This window comes from Hyperolius riggenbachi, chromosome 7, assembly GCF_040937935.1.
Source record: "Hyperolius riggenbachi isolate aHypRig1 chromosome 7, aHypRig1.pri, whole genome shotgun sequence".
Classification (NCBI taxonomy): Eukaryota; Metazoa; Chordata; class Amphibia; order Anura; family Hyperoliidae; genus Hyperolius; species Hyperolius riggenbachi.
In genome coordinates this window covers 253,823,654-253,839,330 of record NC_090652.1, presented here as the reverse complement: position 1 = coordinate 253,839,330, position 15,677 = coordinate 253,823,654, and the positions used below count along the sequence as shown (strand labels likewise).

At 43.2% G+C, this 15,677-nt stretch overlaps 1 protein-coding gene across 3 annotated transcripts in view; it reads right to left on the bottom strand.

The window, feature by feature from the left end:
- The window catches only part of ITGA6 (integrin subunit alpha 6), a 130,508-nt gene that overhangs the window by 50,986 nt on the left and 63,845 nt on the right, over window positions 1-15,677 (bottom strand). For all 3 annotated transcript variants that reach the window (XM_068245525.1, XM_068245526.1, XM_068245527.1), the window contains exons 5-6: window positions 14,249-14,380; window positions 11,156-11,369 (exon numbers count right to left, since the gene is read on the bottom strand). In XM_068245525.1, coding sequence (XP_068101626.1) covers window positions 11,156-11,369; window positions 14,249-14,380 — 346 coding nt within the window. The remainder of the gene's footprint in view (window positions 1-11,155; window positions 11,370-14,248; window positions 14,381-15,677) is intronic.

Below are 15,677 nucleotides of genomic sequence, written 5' to 3'. Positions count from 1 at the left end.
ATTGGGACTGTGCATACACGTGTTTATTTTTCCATGTTACATGCCATTTCTGGGATGCTTTAAGGGCACATCTTGGCAAGTAGGAAAATCGCTGTTATGTACCTCGACAATTTATATAAACTAATGAAATTCATTTCAGCTGTAACAAAGCCGCCACAAACCAATACTGTTTAGTTACCAATCTGGTCACAAGATCAGTTACCCTGTTGTTCATTCAAATGATGCCATTTATGAAGTAGTACTGTGTGAGCAGCCAACAGGCAGACACTGCATCTACTTCAGTCTGGGAATATGGCGGGGTTTTCAGGCAGATGCACACTGTCAGTACAGACATTTGCCTCTGAGTGGAACTGCGCTGAGCACTGGTTCATAAGAAACGGCCCCTTGCTCTCTTGATACTCAGCTCCCTTCATGCTTTGCAAAATAAGAAAAATCAGTTATAGTTGCGTGATGCATGTTTATGTTCCACTGTCATTGTCAAGCAGCTTTACGCTCTACACAGGAGTGGGAGAAAAGCACCTTGTGAGACGGCTACTGCTAATATTGCAGTGAAGCAGTTCATTTCAGCGCCCGTCGATGAGTGCGAAGCTGACGCCGTCATAGCAGCAATGCTATGCTGCACGCCCTGCATAATGGTAATTCGTGGCTCTGGCGGTTGCCAGATCCCGAACTACATCTCTCTCCAAATTGCTACAACTTGGAGGGGGAATAGTATGCTCCCCGTATTGAGAGAGAGTATGGGAGGATGGAGTACTATCTACTCCTTCAGACACACATCTTCTAGAACAGAATTACAGTATTTAGACCAGTACGTTTGGGTATTATACACCTATGTAAGTAATTATCAAACAACCCTTCACAGATGTCTTGCAGATTTTGTTTCAGAACGTTAGTTTTACATGAATGCGTAACTTTTAGGTTTGCTGACAGGTCAGCTTGACATACAGTTATAGTTGTAGAAAATAGTGTTTCCAGGCTGCAGGAACAATAGTGTAGCGGTGTTTTGGTTTCGCACACAGTGGAGGAATGAGTGTCTGACTCACAGGAAGGATGTTAGTTCCAGGCCTGCAGGTTATAATACCAGCAGGTCTGCAGCACTGGATCACAGAGGGAGTCTGTTATCATATGCCAGCGCTCTTATCTGCTGCTCACGTCACAGTGGCACACTAGCACTAGTGAAAGTCGCCTGAGGGCTCCCTTTAGCACTCTAATTCCGGCTGGGTATTAATTACCTGCTTTATATTATAAATTATAAATAGAAAACAAAAGCAGGAGTTCCATAAGAGGAAATCCCTTTGTGCAGGGTTGTGCATCCTGCCAAGTTTCAGGACACTGCATGTATAGCCTGCTGTCAGAGCGCTGGGGCTTAGGCAACAGACAATGGCTTCAATTCACAAACAACGTAAGGGATTTGGCATTACTATTATGCATTTATATAGCGCTGACATTTTCCACAACGCTTTACAGAAAGCATTGAACAATTCCTGTCTTTATTATCCCTCAGAGAAGCGCACAATCTAATCCCTGCCACAGCCATAATGTGATAATAAAACCATTCTTGTTCTTGGAGTTATGACTTATAGCAGACCTGAAATCTCTATGCAGATTTTTCTTTTGTATTTTTGTAAACACTATCAGCAATCAGCCTCTATCCCCTCTTCTCTGCCTAGAAAGAATCTCTTTTATAGGACAACTGAAGTGAGAGGTATATGGAGGCTGCCATGTTTATTTCCTTTTAAGCAATACCAGTTGCCTGGTTTCCGTGCTGATCCTCTGCCTCTAATACTTTTACCCACAGACCCTAAACAAGTATGCAGCAGATCAGGGGTTTCTGACATTATTGTCAGCTCTGACAAGATTAGCTGCATGCTTGTTTCTGGTGTTATTCAGACACTTCTGCAGCCAAATAGATCAGCAGGGTTGCCAGGCAACGGGTATTGTTTAAAAAGGAAATACATATGGCAGTATCCATATCCTTCTCACTTCAGTTGTCCTTTAACCTCCTTGGCGGTAACCCCGATTCAAGATTGGGCTGTAAAGCCACAGCCCAGAGTGGTAACTCCGAGCAGGATCCATGGGAGGTAAGTAAGGTGCAGGGCTGCTGCAGATCTATCTAGCGGTATGATTTTTAGGATCTAAGGCCTTGTTCACATTGCGTTCCGTTTGTGTGGACGTTAGCGTTGGGCGTTTGATGCCTATTTTTTTATTATTCCCGGCGCTTGGGTGGGCGATTCGTTTTTGTGCTAAGCGGTTTTCTAATTGTTCTTCCCGAGCGTTTTTTTAATTTACTCCCTGATGCAAGTCAGGAAGTGAAATGTTTGACCTGGAAAAAAATAAATCCAATGTATTTATTCTTAAAATTGCAAACGCAATCGCTGCACAAAGCGATTTGGTGAGCGTTTTGCGTTTTTCCGATACCTTCCATTGAGGCGGAATTGCCCCGAAAATGGCCCATGCACTGCTTTGCTAGTCGCACAGCGCACAACCCATGCTGAAATTAACCCTCTCATAGACATTCATTGTCCATGCGGTCGGGGGGCGTTTTTAAAAAGCGCACGCAGGCATAAAAAAGCCGAAAACACCTGCAGTGTGAACAAGCCCTAAAAGTGTTTGAAAAAAATGATGCTGCTTTCAGACCCTAAAATCCAGAAATAATCATACCGCCAGGGAGGTTAAGGCTAGGTTGACAGTGGTCAGTTGCATAACACATGCATTATAATGAGTGTGAACTGCAATGGAGAAGGGACATAGACTTTAATACAAATCCTGCATGCAGAAAGTTAGAATAACGCGATAAGTTACAACGCAGCACTGTGAACAGCCCCATTGAACTGTATGGGCGGTAAGATGACATGCAGAATAATTCTGCAACACAACTAACCACTGTGAACAGGGCCTTAAAGAGAGTCTCTAAAAAAAGTCTTTTCATTTCATAAAAGTGTTTAATACCTTAGCCCTAACTAAACCACTGCATTCCCGCCGCTATAAACGATCTAAATCTCCCCAAACTCCCCCCTCCCTCTCCCCTGCAAAATCCACAACTTTCTTGGTCGTGGATTTTGCTGCCCTGTACGCTTCCGTGTGAGGCAGGACTATGAGCCGCAGCTCTGCCTCACATGCGTCTGTCAGTGAAGGAAGACTGAGAGGGGCAGGGGAGAGGTGGCGATCCGGGCTGACACACGCGTGTGAGGCAGGGCTGCGGCTCATAGCCCTGCCTGACACGGAAGCGCTCCCAGTAGTGTGCCCCGGGGAGTTTGGGGGGATTTAGATAGTTCATAGCGGCGGGGATGCGGCGGTTTTAGTTAGGGATAAAATATGAAACATATTTTTGAAATAAAAATATCTTTTTTTAGAGACTTCAGAGTCTTTTTAAGCTTTTTTTACACTGCAAATCACAATTCTGATTTCCGATTCACTATTATCACTGGATGCTAGCCACACGAGAAGAAAATACAGAAAAAAAAACACGTCATGCAGGACTTGAATCACATCAAGAATCGGAATCGCATGTAAAATCGCACCAAAATCGGAATCGCATGTAGTGTAAGAGACCTCATGTAGGTTACCAGCATTCAAACGTATTCATGTCAGTTCTGCAGGCAATTTTCTACATTTTAGAGATGTTCAGTTGTGGATTTGGGGATTTCTGGGGTGTTGTCCTTTGATTTTTTTGTGTGTTTGTTTTAGGTGGTTGTTTACAACGCAAATATTTTTCATTCATACCAAGAAAGGTAATGTACATGAAAATGTATTTAATCAACTTCACATGCGATTTTCACAGAAAGATTACAATTTTTGTCTTACATTAAATGCGATTCACACATCGCACATGAGAAAAGCAACACTGCGGCATGATTAAAAGGACACTTGAAAAGAGAGGTACATATACCTGTAGAGGCTGCCATATTTATTTCCATTTAGGGCTCATTTCCACTATAGCGAATCCGCATGCGTTGTCCGCATGCGGATTCGCACAGCCAATACAAGTGCATGGGCCTGTTTCCACTTGTGCGTTGTGCGGAGCGTTTTTGTGTGCGGGGAAAATCTGCATGGCAGAGCCGTCAGAATTCGCTCCCCACACACCGCAAAGCGAATCGCATACAATGTATCTAATAGGGAAATCGCATGCGATTTTGGCATGCGTTTTTCCCCGCGATTTCGCATGCGATTTCGCATAGGAGGTGATGTTAATTTACACAGGCAGTGACATGGTTAAAATCGCCCACCTACTACCCTATGCGAAATCGCATGCGAAATCGCGTGAAAAAACGCATGCAAAATCGCACCCGCATGCGATTTCGTCTGCGGTGATTTCCCGGCGATTCCGCACCGCACAAGTGGAAATGCAGCCTTAAACAATACCAGTTGCCTGGCTGTCCTGCAGATCTCCTTGTTTGCAGTAGTGTCTGAATAACACACCTGAATCCAGTCAAAGACTTCAGTAAGAGCACCTGATTTACATGCTTGTTCAGGGTCTATGGCTATAAGTATCAGCAGGACTGCTAGGGAAATTGCAATGTTTAAAAGGAAATGCATATGGCAGCATCTATATTCTTCTCACTTCAGCTGTCTTTTAAAAATGCACAAAAATGGCAAAATGCAAACCGCATGAAAAAAATACAGTTGGATGCCACTGAAAATGTTTTCAATAACACACAGCAAATGTGAATTTTAACAAGTGTGAACGGGGCCTTAGGGCTCGTTCACACTAGAGCCCATTTGCTGCGTTTCAACGCAAAGTCGAAACTTTGCGTTAACCAAGGTAAAATGAAAGTCCATAGACTTTCATTTTACCTTTTACACCCGGCGCTGCGTTTCGATTCGTTGCGGTACGACGCACCCGGGAGCTTTTAATCGGCGGGAGCTGGCGTTTTCCCGGCGGGTTGAATTAATTACTACTGCCGCTGATTACGTCGCACTGCTGCATCCCGATGACACCCCGCAGGCTATTTAACGCGTGCAGGTGGACGGCTCTTTCACATCAGACAAGGCGTGCAGGAGCCATTCTGCTGCACACGTTATTTTCCCAGGGGCGTGTCTTCGGGATGCTGCGGTGCGACACAATCAGCAGCTATTAATTCACCAGACAGGAAAAAGCTGCGGCTCCCAGGTGCGTTGTACCACAGCGCATCGAAACGCAGCATCGGGTGTAAAAGGTAAAATGAAAGTCTATGGACTTTCATTTTAACTTGGTTAATGCAAAGTTTAAACTTTGCGTTGAAACGCAGCAAATGGGCTCTAGTGTGAAAAAGCCCTTAGGCCCAGTTTCCATCTGTGCACTTCTGTCCGCTTTTCAGCAAAATGTATCAATCTGTAACATTGATGTGCTGATAAAAAGCAGACAGACGCCCACTAAGTGGCAACGAGCACTTAGGCCTGGAACCCACTAGCAATAGAAAAGTTCAGGTCTGCTTTAAGTTCTGCAGTTCTCGCTTTTAGGTTCAATTTAACTTTTTTAGAGACATACCTAATATTTCAATTGATCTCAGCCCAGTGTTAAAATGACTCTTTCAAAAAAGTCTTGTATATAGTCTTCGCAGTTGCAAGGATTTGTTGAAACTGCGTCACCCCTCCCACAACCTCAGATCATAAGGATCCAATAACTTGATCACCCCCAGAATCCAACTCAAAACCTTTGGAGCCAGAGCTTTTCTGTTATGCTGCCACTTCCCTGTGAAATGCCTTGCCAAACTCAATCAAGACAGCTCCAACCCTGGGCACGGTTAAATCAAAACTGAAAAGCCACCTGTTAAGTCTGGCATTCATGATCACATCACTTTTTCCCCTGTAACAAATGTCTACGTACTGAACTGAGACAAGCTTATACCCTTTTGGGTCCTACGGGAGAAAAGCGCTTTACAAATGTTTTGTTGTTGTTGTCTTCTTTATAAACATTGCACAGTTACGATGTGCCCAGGGCTGTGGAGTCGGAGTTGGAGCAATTTTGGGTACCTGGAGTCGGAGTCGGTGGTTTCATAAACTAAGGAGTCAGAGTCGAGAGTCGGATGGTTTTGATACCAAATTCACAGCCCTGGTAAGTATTAGACTGAGGAGTCGGAGTTGAGGAGTCTGAGTCATTTTGGGTACCTGGAGTCGGAGGTTTCATAAACTAAGGAGTCAGAGTCGAGAGTTGGATGGTTTTGATACCAAATTCACAGCCCTGGTAAGTATTAGACTGAGGAGTCGGAGTTGAGGAGTCTGAGTCATTTTGGGTACCTGGAGTCGGAGGTTTCATAAACTAAGGAGTCAGAGTCGAGAGTCGGATGGTTTTGGTACCAAATCCACAGCCCTGGTAAGTATTAGACTGAGGAGTCGGAGTTGAGGAGTCTGAGTCATTTTGGGTACCTGGAGTCGGAGGTTTCATAAAGTGAGGAGTCGGATGATTTTTGTACCGACTCCACAGCCCTGGATATGCCCTTATCTTTAAATGCCATATGTGTAGCTTTAAGGTGCGTACACACGTCGGATTTCTTCCAAACGACCGGTCGTTTGGACGTCAAATCGGGCATGTGTACAAACGGTCATTCAGCTGATAAGACTGAGACCCTTGGCAGATCGGTCAAATCCAGCATTATCAGCATGAACGACCATTTGTACACAAGCCCGATTTGACGTCCAAACGACCGGTCGTTCGGAAAAATCCGACGCGTGTATGAGCCTTTAGAAGTAAAGACAAGCCTTAGATGTACTGTGCTAAAGATCTTGCTGACAATGGCTTCTAAAGGCTCGTACACACGCCGGATTTTTCCAAACGACCGGTCATTTGGACGTTTGAACGTCCGGTCGTTTGGACGCCAAATCGAGCGTGTGAGCGGTCGTCGTTCAGCTGAAAAGACGGGTTTTGACAGATCCGCCAAATGGAATGTCCAAACGACCGGTCCTTTGGAAAATTCCGACATGTGTATGTACCCTAAGTGCACCAGGGTAAAATTCAGGCCATATTAAAACAAGCAAAGCCTATCTGCAAACAAAACAAGCTTTGATTGCAAAAAAACAAAACAAAAAACGTTTTGCTTCAATTTATTTTGTAATGAAATTAAGCATGCAGTGATTGAAAGAGTTCATTTATAGGCATCCTTGCAGTGTAAAATGTTAAATGGGTTTGTGTTATCTTAATGTTCATGCACCAAACAGGAACTCACTAGGAAAAGGAAGTCCAGGAGCTGTTGATGAAAGATAAACTGGACATTGTAGGTCTGTAGATGAGAGTAGAAAACTACAGAATGTAGACTAAATAAAAAATAATTCTGGCAAGGAAAGGTAGGATAGCATAATGCCATTCTGAAGTTGTGAAACATTGACAGTAATATTTAAAGGAAACCTTAAAGAGACTCCGTAACAAAAATTGCATCCTGTTTTTTATCATCCTACAAGTTCCAAAAGCTATTCTAATGTGTTCTGGCTTACTGCAGCACGTTCTACTATCACCATCTCTGTAATAAATCAACTTCTCTCTCTCTTGTCAGACTTGTCAGCCTGTGTCTGGAAGGCTGCCAAGTTCTTCAGTGTTGTCTTTCTGCTATAAACTCCCCCTTCCAGGCCCTCTATGCACACTGCCTGTGTGATATTTAGATTAGAGCAGCTTCTCTCTTCTCTCTTATCTTTTACAAGCTGGATAAATCGTCCTCTGAGCTGGCTGGGCTTTCACATACTGAGGAATTACAGACAAGGGCAAAGCTGTTTGCAGGAAGAAAAGATCAGCCTGAAACTTCAGTGCATGAGAGCAGAAGGGGGAAAGAAACACACAATGATCTCTTGAGATACAAAAGGAAGGGTGTATACAGCCTGCTTGTGTATGGATGTATTTTCTATGTGTGGACATACTGTACATCAACCTACTTCCTGTTTTGGTGGCCATTTTGTTTGTTTATAAACAAACTTTTTAAAACTGTTTTTAACCACTTTTAATGCGGCGGGGAGCAGCGAAATTGTGATAGAGGGTAATAGAAGATGTCCCCTAAAGCACTGGTATGTTTACTTTTGTGTGATTTTAACAATACAGATTCTCTTTAAGTGTACCAAACTCTTTGCTGCCATGTCCCTCCCGTTGCCTGTTTTATTAGTCACCCACTCCCGAGTCCCGTTACCCGTTCGGTATGTTTTTGCAGCTCTGCTCAGCAAGTGTATCCTAATGTTTACAGCAATATTTGCTTCCACCTGAATACCGGACCCGTTTGCTGCATTGTGGCAACCGGAACGCAGTGTCCCCTTCCTGCTCAGTTTTTACAGACAAGCGGATGCATTGCCCATAGCCACCTATGGTGCAGGTCATCAGGCCACGAACACGACGCTAAAACGAAGCAAATTAAACACTGAACGTTCCGCTCTGCGCTGAATTGACCCGTTACAGTAGGAACTGAGCCCAATGGAAGTGCTTGCACTTCTGCACTGTGCATGTGCAAGTTCACAGAGCATCGTACAAGGAATTCCACTAACTGAGCATGTGCAATTCGTGAATGTGAGCAGTCCCACTGCAAATACACTACTTTACGTCTACTAGGCATGCCCGGTTCGATACTTGGGCATGTCCAATACACGTATGTACTTTCTGTCCTTAATTGTTCACAAAGAGCAGGACAGACACCAGGGGCTGCGGATAGTGGTATGTAGTTCCTCAAGGTTATTAGGACCATTACTTTATTTTGCATATTTGATTTGCTTCAGGAACACTTTAAAGGAGAAAAGCCTCAGAGAAAAGTGTACTGGAGATGTAGTTAAAAGAGCAAAAGACTATGGAGAATAACATAAAAAAGAGACACTCTAGGGGTCAAATCCGAACAGTGTCTGGTGATGTGGGGGTAGGAATAGCCCTGGAGATACTGTAGGTGAGTAGGTAGAGTACCTGAAGACCAGCAAAATGAGATGCAACGTTCTGATACAAACAATGACGCTATGAAAGCTGTATACACAAAAATCTTCTGATAAATGCCAGGACTACGGACCCCCAGATCAATTTTCCATCTAAAATACAATAATCAATACTTATGGGATGAAGTTACTATGGCTTTCAAGAATGGTGTTGGTTTTCTACTGAGTAGGTAGAGATCAATATTTTTACAGAAATCTATTAGCCCATCTGCTCTTCCTAACTTCAGCTTTTAGAGGCTGTTTCAACCGTCTTATTGAAACAGTGTGGCTTAAAATGCACTTAAAAAACTTGTTCCTCTACTCCTTATTGTCCAGATAGGTATTTTATCTGCTTTTTCCCCAAAGTATTTACATCTGTGTAAAAATGATAGTTCCTCGGCCGCACCTTCAGATCAAAGTCCAGCAGGGTTGGGAGATACCATTGCAGGGGTATGTTTTGTCCACTTCATTCAAAAACTTCATCAAAGAGGAAAATTAGCTCTCTTCTACTTACAGTCATTGAACTTGCATAGATAAAATCTGTGCTGTGCTTGCTTTAGTCTTATCTCCAGCAAGTAGTGATCATAGAAGAATCTAGGAAGTCATTATGGCATTTGTAAAGTGACTAATGAGCCTCCAGAGCAAAGTGAAAGTAGGTCTATTAACCCTATTAGAGCCATTTTTTAAACAAACAGTTCTGTGTCCCTAGACATTCTTTGGCCTCTTTCACACATAAAATTGAAAAAATTACTTAGTAATGTCTGTAAACCGAATCGTGTCATTGTTTGACAGCACAAAAAATGCAACATGTCGCATCTAAGAACGACCATGATATGATGGCCGCCTCTCCATCATCCGTGCCAAGCACTAGTAATCATCAGGCCTGTGCAGAACAGCTGGCAGTGGGTAAATTCACCACCTTCCGCCTCCCGAGTGAAAGAGGACTAATAGAATTAGAGTAGAGAGGAAATGTAGGTCATAGGTTAACTTTAAACTTTAAAACGATCATTCCTGATTGGCCAATCAGCTTCTGGTTTGTACAGACATGCTCTGTATTCCACACCTGTCAAAATATGGGTGATAAGCAATAGGCTGCAGAAGTTTGTTCTTCAGTGCTGCAAGGAACCTCTTATTTCTTGCCTGCATCCCCTTTGTATCGGACAGTACATGCTGCTCATGCATGAATATGCTGAAACAATCACAAATTATTGCACTAGCCTTAAAGTGACCCAGTATTTAGAGGAATATGGAGGCTGTCTTACAGTATTTACTTATTTTTAAACCACACATTGCTTGTCTGTACTGCTGATCCTGTGCCTCTAACACTTTAAGGCACTGACCCAGAATAAGTACGCAGGTCAGGTGGTCTGACTAAATTCTGACCACACTATTTGCATATCTTTTTCAGGTGTGTGAATCAGACATTACTAAACATCATCTAGACAACTGGCATTGTGTAAAAGTCAGGGTTACTGTATGCCAGAAGAAAAAAATATTTCGTAGCAGCCAAATGATCTTTGGTGCTTTTGGAGTCATGTGCAATAAGAAGACTGATGCAGACAATAGGCAAACGACTGTGGACCGGGGAAGGAAAAAAAGACGAAAGAGCTCTGTGATGGTCAGTATGCCAACAATGCTGTCCTTGCTCTGAATGAGAAAGATATGAAAAAATGAAGACACCAAAGTTAGGGTATCATAGCTTTAGCTCTGATGACAAACAATGATCATTAAAGGGAAGGTTCAAGCAAAAAAAAAAAATGAGATTCACTTACCTGGGGCTTCTACCAGCCCCATGTAGCCATCCTGTGCCCTTGTAGTCACTCACTGCTGCTCCAGTTCCCCGCTGGCAGCTTTCTGACCTCGGAGGTCAGGGCCACATTGCATACATTTTTACGCATTCCAGCTAGTGCAGGAACAAAAATTTACGCGTTTCACCACTAACGCGTAAAAATGTATGTGTTAATGTTCCTGCACTAGCGGGAATGTGTAAAAATGTACGCAATTTGGCCCTGACCTCCGAGGTCAGAAAGCTGCCAGCGGGGGACTGGAGCAGCAGTGAGTGACTACGAGGGCACAGGATGGCTGCATGGGGCTGGTAGAAGCCCCAGGTAAGTGAATCTCATTTTTTTTTTTTGCTTGGACCTTCCCTTTAAGATGAAAAGTGAATAGATAATCACATGATCTGTATGACCGTTGACCACATGATCAATAACAAAGCCTGCATCATTGGAGAGGTTAGCTAACTGTATCTTGAGTTCTGTGAATTCCAACAGCCAACTTGACTGATATCAACAGACAAACATCTTACTCGTCTTTGTTGAGGTCCACAACGGCCACGTCATAACCGAAGGACGAGGCCAAGCCTTCCCCATCAAATATAAACTCTGGAGACAGCATCCTTTCATTGGGTGGATATTTCTTCAGCAGCACAACTGCTCCACTGTGATTGGCTCTGGGGGCTCCTGATACAAAGGTCATTTCGTCTTTAGAAGTTAATCCTCTACCGCTGTCCAATGAAAAACCTGGAAGCAAGGACACAGGGAATAGTAAGAAACAAATATCAAGCATCTGGTAAAATAATAAATGTGGTAATAATGAATGTGTCGTAGAGTATGTTTTGCGGGCAAACACAGTGTAAACAAACTAAAGGAAAATGTATATTGATCTGATCCCATGAAATGTTTTAAGCATCTCACTTTACTCTCAAAATTAAGTTTTTCCACAGCACTCCACCCTCTAAAATCAGATTTGCCAAAAACAATTAATTTATTCTACATAGATATAAATCCGGGAGCATTCATGGAGGTCTATAGAATCAGTTTGATCATTTGAATGGAATGACTGGTCGCAATCATGTGGTCATATCTTACTTTCCTGTCCTGTGCAGGATTAAAGTGCATACCTCTATTATCTCTCCCCCTACACTACTACATTGTGCTCACCTCAGGTTACTCGACTCTCAACCCTGTGATCAATCTTAAATCCTGCATCCTTCCTGTCCTGTCTACCAATCTCATCGCCCATCGTCTGCTGCCTTTGTCCCAATCCAATAAATCTCATTACTACTCTTGTGATGTCCCTGTAAGTCAATCACACCACCCCTGCCCACCACACTTCAGTGCCGATCCCATCACCCCATTCACTACCCAGGGCCGGTTCTAAACGTTTTGGCGTCTGAAGCAATACATTGTGAGGACCCCCCGATGTGTTTGTGTAAAGCGGAGAGGAGAGACACATCAGGCTGTGCATTGCAGGCACTGGGCTTACCTCTCTTTGCTTCCTTAAAAACAGCATCTCCTCCCTGCTGGCATCATGGCTCTGATCCCCAGGATGCCGGGTGTGCGCTGCATCACTCATCCGTTCTCAGCAGATTAGTGATGAGTTCACCAGCCAAACGTGAAGTCATGCTTCCTCTCTGACTACAGCATCGCCTCATATTTCCTAGCACATGAGGCGCCGCTTCAGCCAATGATATAGGATGGGTGGATGGAGACCCCATCATTGGAACCTTGAGAGCAGGTGAGTGAAGCGGCACCACGCATCTAGGGAGGGGGTGATGGGGAGTGTGAAGAGGGAGATATTTGGGGAGAGGAGCCCCCTCCTGCCGCCCTCTAATTGTTGCCGCCCTGAAGCACGTGATTCACTTGCTTCATACAAGAACCACTCTCCCACTACCCCTCATCTGCTACTCTATGCCAATCCCATCACCTTTCCCGAAATTCCTCCTCTGCCACCTCCATCTACCAAACCCATCACCTCTCCCAACTCTCCTTATCTCTTCTCCCTCCCTGCCAATCCCATTACTGTTCTCCTACTCCTCCTGCTGATCCTTTCACGCTTCCCAACTTTCCTCATCTGCTGCCCCTCTCTGTCAATACCTTCATTGGCTTTCAGTAATATAAGTAATCCAATAATAATAATAAAATTTAGCCTACTAGGTCTTCTTTCAAATTACGTAATGCGTGGGGTGATGATACATGTAAATGTCATCACGTAAATGCATGCAGGTGAATTCCTCATGCGGTTGGTGATCTCAGCCTTAGCCAAGGCCATGAATGATGATGACTCATGAGTGGTCTCACCAAACCATTCCGACACAATCCACAAACCTAAGTAGCTATTAGTGTTGACATCTATGGTTTTCAGCCCCCGGGGCTTAGGGGGTTCAGATTTGTACAGAAACTGATCAGGATCAGTGCTGGACATGGTAGTCATGAACAAGAGACCTGGGTGTATTTACAATAGTGAAAAGACAGAAAAAGAACAAATTGGTAAGGGCAGGATTGAAAATAGTGAGGGCAGTTTCCCCAACATTGTCACGATCTGCAACAAAACTCCAACAATGGTTTAAACCTATCCTGGATCCAGAGAATATTTTTTGGGGTCTGTATGCCTGTTGAGGTCTTCAGCCACTTTTTGTCTTTTGATACCCATAAAAGCAACACAGAGTGATTGAAAGCCATAAACCAAGTCTGATATAATAACATCATTGCAGAGGTTCTATCTCTTCCTTGCTATATGCAAATGAAAAAGAGACAAAAGGTTTTAGGTTAAAGTGCACACTAATAATACAACATGGATAGTACAATCTTACCAAATCTATGTAGTAAAAGGGAAAACTGAGTTCACATACTGTGAACAGTCCCTCATATTATATAGAAGTGGTAAGATTGTACACTCAACCAAGATTATATAATTAACGGACACTTTCAGGCTGTATTGTCTTAGTACACTTCTACATAGTGTTAGGTTGAAAGCCCCTAGCAAGGCTGTCTAATGCAGGGCCTGCTCTGCAAGCCTCTTCGCTATGTAGCTAAAACGCCTTAAAAAAACGCCTTGAACTTCCATTAGGTATTCCTAATAGCGTATTTAGTATTTGATGGCTGAGGCACACTGGCCAGCATTTTGCACAGCATTTGCGTTTTAAAAAACACATTCTCATACACTTGAACGAAAACGCCACAATTTTGAAATAGGATCGCATCAATGTTGCCACAATTCTCATTCAATGGAATGCAAAAGCGTTTTTCAAAACACAAACGTGGTACACACGCTGTGCAAACAGCTGGCCAATTGAACAAGTATTCTTAATGAGCTGGGGAATTAGATAAGGCACCCTATTAGTATGTACTGTATGTGTATGACAGAGTGTCAATTTGTATGTATGTGAGTGACAATTACCCAGTAGCAGGCCAAAGGAAAAAGACAAACAACCTCTCTGAGAGGTAAAACTGCATACTGTAATTACATTAGTTTTGATAATTACAAATGCCCATTTCATAATCATGTACACTACCTAATAACTCATCACATTGTCATTCATTCCTTTAGTACAAAAAAAATTCTGTTTGTGTGAGGTAAAGTTGTTGATAAGCTGATTGATCAGTCGGGTTTTTGTTACCTAAATAACTGTTAGCAGGGACAGGTACTAAGTCAGCATTGAGTTTTGCTTCATCACCAGTTTCATATGGACCATCTTCTAATATTCCAAGGTCAAACATTGAGCTATTTTTGTTTTCTGCCCGCACAATCCCTGAATGAATGAGATGACAAATGAAAATAAGTCATGGGAAATGAGCAGAATTATAAAACCAAACAGGTGAAATACATGTAACAAGTGCCATCAAATAAAATAGGAAATTAAGGTGCGATGCAATGTGGTTGATTTAATATGGTTAAAGAATACCGCAGACCATAAGTGATCCAGCAAAGGTGGCCAAGAACTTTAACAAATTTTTGTTGTAAGGTGGTAGAAGTTTGAATCCCTTTCCTCTCTCATATCACAATGATGTAAGGTTAAAGAGGAACTTTAACCAAGGTTTGAACTTCATTCCAATCAGTAGCCGACACCCCCTTTCTCACGAGAAATCTTTACCATTTCTAGAATAGACCATCAGGTGGGTCTGTGTGGCTGATTTTATGGTGAAACCCCTCCCACAGTTTGATGTCATGACCATGGTCCTGACAGTTTGCAGTCTGTGAACCTTGTTGCATTCTGGGAAATAGCTCTTTCCAGCTGCCAAACAAGCAGAATGTCCCTTTGTGCACAGAACTCTCAGTAACGGACATTCCGTACAGATCACCTGGCAGAACTAAAGAGGTCATCACTAGTGATACATTTCAGAATGTAAATCAGGGAGAAGATTTCACAATGGACAAACACGAACTAAATAATGTATAAGTGAATTTTGTAAAAAATCAGCAACTTTATTCATTATGTGATTTTCACAACAGTTCCTCTTTAAGAGAAGTGTTGGTATTTGAATTCAGCAGAGCCGATTTAAAAAAACAGAAGTCTCCCGACCACAGCTCTTCAGCACTAAACGAGCAAACAGGGTCGGGAGAAGGTCACTGCCTGCATGTCACTCAACTCCAAAGCTTCCTCCTTCCAGTTTTGCCAAATTCCAACACCAAAACTAGTTAACGGTCAGGTACACTTTTATTTGCATTCATTCAAATTTGCACCACTTCCCCCTCAGTGATTTATGGTTATATGCCCTTCTCCACCTGTTTTCATTCACAGGACCCTGACGTTCCATCAATGGCTGGTACTTCTGACCATGTCTGACAATGTCTTCATTGGCTTCTGGAGGCGGGCATCCCCGCAACAGCCTGGTGTCCCACAGTAATCTCTGGTAGACAGTGTTGTGCTAGTGACACTCACCCTCTCCTGTCACTGATGACTGCATGGGAGGCGTGACGTGGGGGTACACAGTCAAAAATGTAGGGGAGGGAGGGCAAAAAAATAATCAAGGATGTAGACTTTTAAGAATTTGTGTATAAGGGCCGGTTCACAAAGGCGTTTTAACGATGCTAAACGACAGCTGCGA